The sequence below is a fragment of the Papaver somniferum genome, chromosome 3 (genome assembly GCF_003573695.1).
Source record: "Papaver somniferum cultivar HN1 chromosome 3, ASM357369v1, whole genome shotgun sequence".
Lineage (NCBI taxonomy): Eukaryota > Viridiplantae > Streptophyta > Magnoliopsida > Ranunculales > Papaveraceae > Papaver > Papaver somniferum.
The window spans coordinates 227072985-227084105 of NC_039360.1; the positions used below are offsets into that span (position 1 = coordinate 227072985).

An 11121-nucleotide genomic window follows, 5' to 3' on the forward strand; every position below is an offset into this window, starting at 1 on the left:
TGAACCCACACCCACACCCTCACCCGAGGGCGGCGTGCGTGCTTCTGTCCGAAGCACCGCGCGTACGGGAAAGGCAACCTTGCCCTAGTCTAGGCCTTCCCTCCAAGCACAAAAGTCTACTGACCCAAGGGCCATGCCCTTATAGCCAATTCTATGGTATTTAAGTCTAAAACTCTTTAGATTTTAGTCAATGTGGGACTATTGTTTTATCTATTCAAATGAAAAAACAATTAATGGGAAATAGGTCTAGGGATCAAAACATAGTCCATGGAAAAATTGGTATTTTTAAAGCGTTTTTTCTAACAATAACAGCTAATGACAAAAACACTCCTCGTTTTGATGACAAATACTGCACTATCACCCAACTTTTTTACTCCTATATAATATTAGGAGACCGGAAGAGGAAGCATAAGGCATCCAAGCACCTTTAGCATTAAAAAACAAACAGTTGAGAGTCCTTTACACCATTATACTACGATACAAGAAGAATCAGATACTAGCAACTTCGTCGGCAATGCGCTTTGCAGCATATAGGATGCTAGAAGAATCAATTCTCCTAGCTAGGTACTGCAATTTTTGACTAGAAGGTAGATATTGTTTAATCATTTCCACGAAAGAAGCTTTATTCTCCACTAAATCTTGATCTATTTATACTTCAACATTTTCTTAGCCGAACTCTCACTTCCAAAACTCTGAATATCTTTCTCTAAAACTAACCTTTGGAGCGACAACAGCATCAACAAACAGTAAGAAACCCTTCTAGCTATTTATTTCGACTACCTTCCAATTTCATTTCAATCTAGATTTTAAATCTTATATCAAGGAAAAAACAAAAGAATGGCAACAAGTTTTAAAATAGGTTATGCATTCGAACCAAACAAGAAGACTTTTATCACAGATGCAATAGTGGATAAATCAAAACAAAGAGGTATTGATCTTATCAAGATAGATACTGATAAACCATTAGCAGAGCAAGGTCCGTTTGACTGTATTTTACAGAGATTATCTAATGAGATTAGGATTAAACAGTTGGAAGAATATTCATCACTAAACCCTGATGTTTTGATCATTGATCCTCCTTCCAAAATTGAAGTTCTTCATGATCGTTATTCAATGTTACATTGTGTAGAAGATATGATGAAAATGAATGGTCAAGAGAATGAAATTGGAATGCCCACTTTTGGGATACCGAAGCAGGTTCTGGTAAAAGATGTTCATTCGCTGATGAATGTGAATGCGGAGGGGGGGTTGAAACTGAGATTCCCTTTGATTGCAAAACCAGAAATGGTTGATGGGAGTATGCAGTCGCATGAGTTGTCATTGGTGTATAATCTCAATGCTTTGAAAAAAGTTCACACCCCGGTTGTTTTGCAGGAGTTTGTCAATCACGGTGGTGTTATGTTCAAAGTTTATGTTGTTGGTGAGTATGTGAAATGCGTGAAGAGGAATTCGTTGCCAGATATATCAGAGGAACAGTTGGATCTCGAAAAGAATCCTGTGCCGTTTTCGCAAGTATCGAATAAACAGAGTCAAGAACATAGTGACCATATGTCTAATGAGGAAATGCGCATAGAAGATGCTGTAATGCCGCCGGATAGTTTGGTCACTTGTATTGCTAAAGGGTTAAGAGAAGCTACGGGATTGCATCTGATGAATTTTGATCTCATTAGGGATTCAAGAATTAGTAACCATTATCTTGTTCTTGACATTAATTACGCCCCTGGGTATGAGAAAATGCCTTCTTATGAATCTGTTTTGGCGGATTTCTTTTGTGATCTTAGAAAAAGAAAGCGGAAGGTAAAGTTCTACTCACTCTTTCGCCAAATGTTGTGTTGTGGTTAGTTAGTTGAATAGCAAGTTTGTAATACTCCGACTTTGTACTTCTCATAGAGGAGGTTTGGTTTTGGTATGTCATCATGTTGATTGTTCAAAAAAAAAAAATGTTATATGTACTGTTTTGGTACCAGAGGTACCCAGTTTCTCAAATTTACTGGAAATTTTAGGAAGTTCAAAGTTGTATGTACTGTTTTGGTGTAACCTTCATCCAGTGCTTGGAAATTTTATTTTGGAAATAAGATATACACTTTTCATATCCTCAAATGATGTTGATTGGATTTATTTTCGTCATTTCTTTCAAGGTTGATGCATTAATTTTAACCAATCCTCATAACCACTATACCAGATTTAGTGTTTAGCAATAGACGATTAACTATCTTGAACACTTGTAAGCCGTTTCGAAACACCCTCTTACAGTTTTTTGCAACAGCTGTATCGCCATTTTGCCACAATGAGTCAGCAACGGCCCCTCGCAACTGATACTAGCCGTTGCGAAATTACATTTTAGCAACAGAGAGTTTTCCTTTGCTAATTTGATTTTTCATTATGTTGCTAAGTTTGGTCAAGTCTTCGTTGTCCTGGCATTAGCAATATACCTCAGGCGTTCTAAACTTTCGCAGCATCAAAATATGGTCGACGATTTGTTGACCTAGTCAAAATCGATTTCCCCCCAATATTTCCATGCATTTACCCCGAGTCTTTGTTGACCTAGTCAAAATCGATTTTCCCAAATATTTCCATGCATTTACCCCGAGTCGTCCAATTTTTATGAATTAGTATGTAAACCTTATATTTAACATGCCCACATATAAAAATCTAACTTCAATGATTAATATCAAGACAAAAGATCAATTTTGATAATTCAATCTAATAACCGAAACATTCATCAATTGATTTTATCAAAAAAAAAAGAGATTCATCAATGGAAGTGAACTTAAAGTATCACAGTAATAGATAAAAATATGTATACTATAACTTACTTACTGAGATGATGAAGACGATCAAAGCTCGTAATTCACACACAATGTTCTATGTTGAGATTCGTACATGGATGGTGACCTAATTTATCTGAAGTGGAAGTATATGATGACAACATACTGATATAAAAAATATATGAGTAGAAGCAGTAATAAGATTACGTAAATCCATGGATGTGAACTTAAAGTATCACAATAGTAAACCATAATCATCTTTTGTTGTTAATCGATATTTTCTGAAACCGCCAATTACATGAGCTGGATTTTTTTTTTTTGGAAAACCTCCATAAAGTTGAAACTTGTTTTGCGCTTCCATTTTAGAGCATCGCTCAGTTGAACCCATCCAGTATTGGTATGTGAAATTTGGTTGTCATATTTTAGTATCAAAACTCAACTAGAGTCGCTTGATTAAATGTACAAGAGTCAACTTCGTTTAGGTTAGACAGAAAAGTCTAGGAATGTTGAGACATAAAAGTATTACCTTGAAGACCTGAAGATCGTGAAGACATATCGACTACAATGAAGACATCATCCTTCCACTTGAGGTTAGTGATACTGACTTGACTTTTTTCCATTCCTATCGTTACTTTCAAGTCTTTTAATATTGAAATCATACATGCGATGTTATATTTAATACTCTAGTAGTAGACTTGGTCATTTTATTATGATCAAAGTGTCAAGGAAGAATATTTGAGTACAAAGTATAACATTTATCTTTTGAACTTCGTAAATCCAACATTAACATAATCTATGTAACTCGTTACTTGATTGTGTATTGGATATATATGTTTGAATACATATGTTTAAAGGAAATACATGAACGAAACCTTTTTCGTAATCGAAAAGAAATCAATAGGTGTTTTGGTCCGGTTTTCAATGAATATTTATTGAATTACCAATTCGAACCTAAGGTGGGAGTTTTGGTAGAACAAATCTTAACTCATGTTGAGAGTTATGGAAGAACCGATGCTTACCTATTTTAGGATACATGGTAGAACCGGTCTTAACTTATGTTGAGAGTTAAGGTAGTTACGATCCTTACCTATATTGGGATACATGGTGGAACTTATCATAGCTTTTGTTGGGAGTCTTGGTAGAACCGATCCTTATATATATTGGGAGTCATGGTGGATCCGATCCTAGCTTATGTTGGGAGTCATGGTAGAACCGATCCTAGCTTATGTTGGGAGTCATGGTAAAACCTATCCCTACCTATATTTGGAGACTTGGTAGAACCAATATTTAGGAATCATGGTAGAACCGCTCCCAAAAGAAAAACCTATTTTCAACATTCACATATTACTTTACGGTTTTGTATGAGTTTTGAATTAGGGTTTGCAAGATATATATGAAACTTCTAGATACAGACATAATTTGAACATGTACATAATTCTTACCTTTGATTGTTCAAAGATATTCCTTGATACTCAAGGTGATCCCAAACCGAAATCTTGTAAATAGTGAAGTTTCTCTTCTTACAAACTATCCTTAGCCAGGCGAACTTCATTGTTTCTGGTGGATCCGACTACTAGTATTACTTGTAATACTATACCGGAGAGGAAAGTACCCTAATTAGGAGAAATCTCTTACGTACGTTCATTTAGAGACTTCTTTTGGATCAATAAGTTCTAGCAAGTACCGTTGGTGGGAAACTAGACAAGAGCATTGTTATTTAGTTTTCGATTATTAATTTGATTGACTAACGACAGTTGAAACTTTGATTGCACCTAGTTTAATTATTCTGGAGATCCTTCTCTTATGACATAAAGTCATTCAAACTAGATCAAAACAACGACGGAATTGTTTTTTGATCTGAAGACAACTTGTGATCATCCATTGTTCACGGATTCCATTTTGTGCATGATTGATCCTAAGTGGAATCAATTTTTTGTGTGCAAGTACAATTGAAGACAATTGAAAATTTGAAGATACGAAGATTTTTCCGATTGGTTTCGCACGTATCCTGTGATATTACTTTAGGCATACATCTTGATTGGATGAAATCCGACTAAGTTATAATATATCTTTGATAGATTTGATCAAGTATTCACATAAACCGACAACTATCATTTGGTGGTATTCTTCAATATCCAAATCTAATAGTTGTGAATCTAGATCTGATTATTTCGGATCTTGATTGATCTTACTCGGCAATGAAGCTCACTTGTTTAAACGGGAGATCATTTGTCAATACTCAACATATATTTATTATAAAAGATTGGTAGAGAGTTTACCAAACAGGTTTATTACTTTACTGTTTGGAATACGATCAAAAGGAGTTGAGTGCTTAAGACTTTACATCGGTAAAGCAATTCAAGGTAGTGATTTCTATCTTGGGATTCACATGAGTTGGCCAGAAAGTTGTAGGCATACTGATATTGAGGGAACTAAGTAACTAGGGGTAGATACTTGGTCTCAACTATACGAAGTTAGTTTTGTTTTTTGAATAGCGGCTTAATTATAAGAGTATTCAAAACTGGACTAGATCCCGAGGTTTTCTGCATTATGTAATTTCCTCGTTAACAAAATCTTGTTGTGTGATTTAATTTTATTTTCTGAAATTATAATTATTTTATTATAATTAAAATTAAACACATTAGTACGTTAATCCCGGATACTTGATTGTGACCTTATAGTAATCAGTTTCATACCGTAACTATTATCAAGTGTATACCCTGTTGTTATATTGTATCGACTCTGTCCATAGACGATCACACTTGGTATGAGGATTATAGATTGAAGCGAAAAGATTTTGGTGTACTCGGGTACCCTTGTCATCTCACTAATTATATTTACTTTACTAATAATTAAATATATTAGTACTAATTAACAGGAAAAAATTTCCATTACCAAGGATATATGTCGATGGTGTCTTGGATTTAATTTCCTGATAAACCTATTTTTATTTTATTACCTAACCCAATTAGTTTAAGTATACCACAATCCGGCGAGTGATTTATATAAGAGGATACCAAATTTTCGTACGAACATCATTCGATCTAGTAAAAAAAACAACCTGACTTTTGCAGGATTATCATTCCAGAAAGTAAAACAAAATCATCTGATCCACTGAATATTAGGATCGGTACACCGTACAACGGTTTGTTTAGAGATGTCAATGGGTCTGGACCCCCCTGCTATTATAGGATCCAGAACCGAAATTAATTTGTATATCAGAGTCGGTTCCTAGACCTAACGGTTCTGAGGGAGGTTCCCAATTTTATGGGACCATAACCGCAGTATAGATGACACAGGTGATTAGAAAGACTTCAAAACTTTGTGACTCCTGAAAAACCACTATTCAAGACTTCAACATAATTGGAAAGTAACAATCTTTAATACATACGATAATACAAACTTAAGTTTTGATTTGAAAAACCTAAAATTTTCTACTATAAGTAAAATCTTCCATAACATAAATATAAAAGTTGGCCAACTTCATGTTCTTTTACTCGATAAATACAAGTATTGTCCATCGTAATACGACCAAAGAAATTTGATGACGTATCATTCTATAAAATACTTTCCTAAAATATAAATGCACATTTCCTTTACAAGTACACAAGTACATATAAAAAAAAGGACGTAGTTTGCATGTTCTTTGGCTATATCAATAAGAAGTTCCGTTCAATTAAATGGAGATTTTATCATCATATACCCGATTGTTCCTACAAGACATACAAATACATTTACTCACGTTCATTCTGAAGTAGGTGCAACAAGACATAAATTCATAAACCACTTCCAATGTCCACTGGTTCGAACGATCAAATCTTCGCGGGCCATCACTCTACAGAAGGATCAATACGTCCTTATCGTAGTCATGTCTCAACATAAATAGTGTCATGCAGAAATGAATTCATATGGAGTTCTTGGAAGTTCCGACTGGCCATATTATTATAGTGATGGAGAAACAATCACATGTATTCTTTGACTTAGATGAATGATCTCTTCTATTCGATAAATCCGACATACAAAATTGAAGGTCACAAATATCAATGGAGATAAACAAAGACATAAAAAAGTTATCATCATCTGTATTTCTCGTTCATTCCTCGATCGAGAAGAAGAATAAGTTTCCATGATTATTCTCTTATCTGATATAATGTTTCCCCTATGTGCATAAAGAAAAAAGGAAACTAGATAAAGACATGAATATAGTTTAGGAGTTGTTGGTCAGACAGAAAGAAGTCTTCGATCTCCTGCAGGCAGTGCATGCCCAGGATTTCCTCCTCGCTATTCCGATTGAGCGCCTTGGATAATATATGTCACCCTTGGAGTCTCGTGCCATCCTTAAATACATATTGATGATCCCTTTAAACCCTTAGGATACCCGTTTTCCTGGTTGTTTCACAAGGTGTTTGGATGCCAACAGAGAACATGCAGTTCATCGCAAGGTAGAGCCCGAATTTAAACATACACATGATCATGTGATGAATAAATTATATGATGCATTATAAAGAGCCGGTACTTCAGCAAAGTAAGAAGCGGTTGTAAACTTTTTGACAAATTCACTTGAAGGGATATCAACACTTAGGCCAGCAGATGTTCTTATTTTTGGGTTGGATAACGGGAAACACGCATGTGTTGACCTTATTGGGTTTTCTCCGTTTGTAGGAACTGGACATATCACATCTACAGTTGGACAAGCATTACTGAGGGATGCCTCAGGTAAGATAACGAAACATGAGAAAGCATGTCATGATGATGGACATGCCATTATTTACTTTTCTTTTGATAAATTTTGTTTTTTTGGCTCCAGAGGCGGTTGGACTCCTCAAGAGAGTTTAGAACGTCATGCAAAATATTGTTATGACTCCATGTTCGACAGAGTTTGTTTTTAAAAGGACAGGATTTGGAATCCAAAAATGGCTTGCGGAGCAGCTTTTTGCGCACTTGCCTACTATGTCAATGTAATAACTTCTTACTATCAGTAATAAAAAAATTTAATTTAAAAAAATAATCAATCAAACAAGATCAAAAATATATCATCACCATAGTTATTGAGAAGAACATGATCTTCTAATCTTGTATTAGAGGTTCTTCCACGACATGGAGGACGCGGTTAACTTAAGTATCCTATGCATATAACTAGAAAATTTTCACACTAGCTGAATAAGAGCACATGAGAAAAATTGGAATAGGAAACGTGAATCCACTATGAAGATGTGATCCAGTAATGAGTAAATCATGTTTTCTAATCTTGAACCTGGGAAACATTGATCTTGAAATGTTCAAACCGGTAGGTTGAACTGGTTTACCTTTAAATAATGAATTATTTTTATCTTGAGTTTCTAAACTCATAATGAAAATTTTAGATGCCTCAAAGATTGTTGAAAAAGAAGATAATAAAAATGAAACTGAGAAAGAAATTATTTAGATTTGAAATCCTTATATAAAATGAAATGAAAAGTGAAAAATATAACTGACTTAAGTGGTTCACGATTTACACTATCGAACTATATAATTTAATGAATATTGTTATGATAAACGGTAAGTACAGTCACAAAGAGCACGATTTATTTAAAAACTACAATCTTTTCGATTTCCAAAAAGGTGTGAAGGAAACTGACCTAAAACACTTTGATTTCCAAAAATTTCGATTTCCGAAAAGGGTGAAGACTACTCCCATGTGAAAATATATGCTCATAACTGACAATAATAAATTTACTATCTCTTTTAAAAATTAGAGGTTACCAGAGAATATTATTCAATGCTAAAACTTTACACGTGTCGCTTAATCAGAAAAGGTGGAGAAGATATCACCTAGATCACTAGCTTTCAATCTAATATCTTCATTAAAAGATACTCCTCCTTTTGGGTTAGAGAGAGAATAATCGATTAAAGATATCCTCGATTAGCGCAAAAAACTAAGATCCAATAGCTAGTTCATATTTCTTATGTTTTTTTTAAATTATCTTAATAAGATGTTAAAGCATATCTCTGAGCTAAGTCGATAAAGCATATCTTTTAAGATGAACTGATATAGTCTACAAAAGACCAAAAACCAAAGAAAAGTTTAAATAATATATAGTCTCAATATTACATTTTAAATAAACTGGGGGTAATATGTAGATGGAAAAATATAATATCTACCAGCAACTGATAGTTGGAAGTTCATTGAGCTCGGAGGCAATAAAGAGCTTAGGTCGAGTCAAGAATAAGTAAGTTCTCAGATCGAGCATGTACTAAATCTAATGAGTCAACAGAGAATGCGAATGAGATAACTAATATAATGACACGTGCAAAACATGAGTTATGGAGCAAGAAGCGAAGACAAGTCCAAGGATGTCAGAGTTAAGACCTAGAGATCGAGATTATGAAGATCACAGATCGAGTTACGAACTTCCTAACTAAGTAGGAGTCTGAGGGGATCATGACGTCATATCAAGGTATACGAGAGTGGTCCCTATTAGACATTCCTTTAGCGTGATTCATACGTAGTGTAACTAATCCAAGACGTATTATTCAATCTATCTTCATCGATAAGAATTATCTTTTCCTTATTTTTCTCTCATATTTTCCTTTAGAACTTAACTGTGATTACCAACTTAGAGATAACTCAATAATCACCAATTAGACTAAGAATTAGGTAATCTACATACAAATATCGATAATTGATCAGATCAAGTCAGGAGATAGATCCAGTCCAACAACTATATCATAATCTTGTCTAGATACGTATTTCGACCACTAGGAAAATATGCATCTTCAATGACATTAAGTAGACACCTGCATCCTCATGGATATGCTAATACCTAAATTTCGTTGGAACTGTATAAGAAGACCCCTTGCACTTCTAAAAAGGGATATATAAAAACTTTACAACAATAAAGAGAGCAATGAGCTAGGCTTGTAGTTTTGATTGATCATCAAAATAATAAATATGTAGTTAGAAGTTGGAAAATATGTTTATTAAATTGAAGTATTCATCATTAGATGTTCATGATACCTTTATTATCGTTTATGTTCTACTGTTTATAACACGATGTATGATTGATTGCTTGATTGATTAAGTTGTGAATTAAATGAGCATGCCTTCGTGTCTATATCTAGACTAGGGTTTACCGGAGTTTTCGAACAATCCTTGTTACAAGTAGCATGACATATTGTTAATGACAGCATGGTATGATGTAATATTGAATAGAAGCATAAATTTGGTTACATCCATGTGGCTCTTGTGACGGCTTCCTTAAAATAACCTCAACTCACAAAGAATATCTCTTTCGGTATTCAAAGAATGGATCTTGGACCTTTTATGATAATAAGAGTTTTACCGGAATAATATTGCGAAAGGATGCGATTAGGCATGAGATGAGCATCAAAAGTATCGCCTTTGCAGGCATCAGATATGCATACTTGGAAAAAAACTTTAGACTTGGCATGGGAAGCTTACCTCTCAAGTAGGCAGAACTACTGTAAATCAAGCTTCTTTAAGTACCACATCAAATTATCAAATGCGCATATTTGAGGCTCTTGACATTACTCATACGAAATTGAACAAGATTAATGAAAATTACTTCTGGTGCAAAAAAAAAATGGCAAAGGATCTAATCATGTTTCCCGGGAAAAAGTTTGTAATCCAAAGAGATTCGGATGTCTGAGGCTTAAAGATTCTAACATATTTAATATATCTCTTATTTCCAACTTGGTTGAAGACTCATTAACTAGAGCTGTCAATGGGTATCCATTATCCGGAACCGGAACCGGACCTGGACGAATAGGGTCCGGTTCCGGGTCCTATAATTTGACCCATTAACAAGTTAGGACCCCGACGGGTAATTACCCGATTGGACACAAATCTTAACGGGTCCGAAAAGGTAATACCCGACGGGTACCCGTGGGTAACGGGTACCCGGTTACTCATTCTTTTATCCCTCTTTTTAGCAAAATTACAAGTATTTTGCTAATTTGGATTTGATTTTTTTTTCATTTTTCATTTTTTTCTTACCTTTAATATTTATTTAGTACATTAATAAAAAAATAATAACAAATTTTTGTAAAATTAAGTTTGATTCAAGCCAAAAAAGTCTCAAATTTTTGTGTGTTTTCTTAATACCCGACGGCTACCGGAACCGATGGGTATCCGTGACTTTAAACGAGTCCGATTCTGGGTCCATAAATTTAAAAACCGTACCCGACTTTTATAAGTATGGTCCGGATGCAGTGGTACCTGGGAGGACCCGGACCCACTGACATCCCTATCATTAATGAAACTTAATCAAAGTGAGCTCAAATTCTGGAAGAAAATACCTTAAAAGAGAAGATCTTCTTACTGATAATACTTCAAAGAAAAAAAAAAACTCCT

At 34.5% G+C, this 11121-nt stretch overlaps 1 protein-coding gene across 1 annotated transcript; it reads left to right on the top strand.

Moving 5' to 3' along the window:
- The first annotated feature begins 665 nt into the window (after positions 1–665).
- On the top strand, positions 666–2094 carry LOC113362196 (inositol-tetrakisphosphate 1-kinase 1-like). Its single transcript, XM_026605149.1, has one exon. The coding sequence runs from the start codon at positions 838–840 to the stop codon at positions 1840–1842; it is 1005 nt and encodes a 334-aa protein (XP_026460934.1). The 5' UTR covers positions 666–837; the 3' UTR covers positions 1843–2094.
- The last annotated feature ends 9027 nt before the right edge of the window (positions 2095–11121 follow it).

What these genes read in the sequence shown, in the direction of transcription:
- LOC113362196 (XM_026605149.1), top strand. Translation starts at nt 838, where the DNA reads ATGGCAACAAGTTTTAAAATAGGTTATGCATTCGAACCAAACAAGAAG.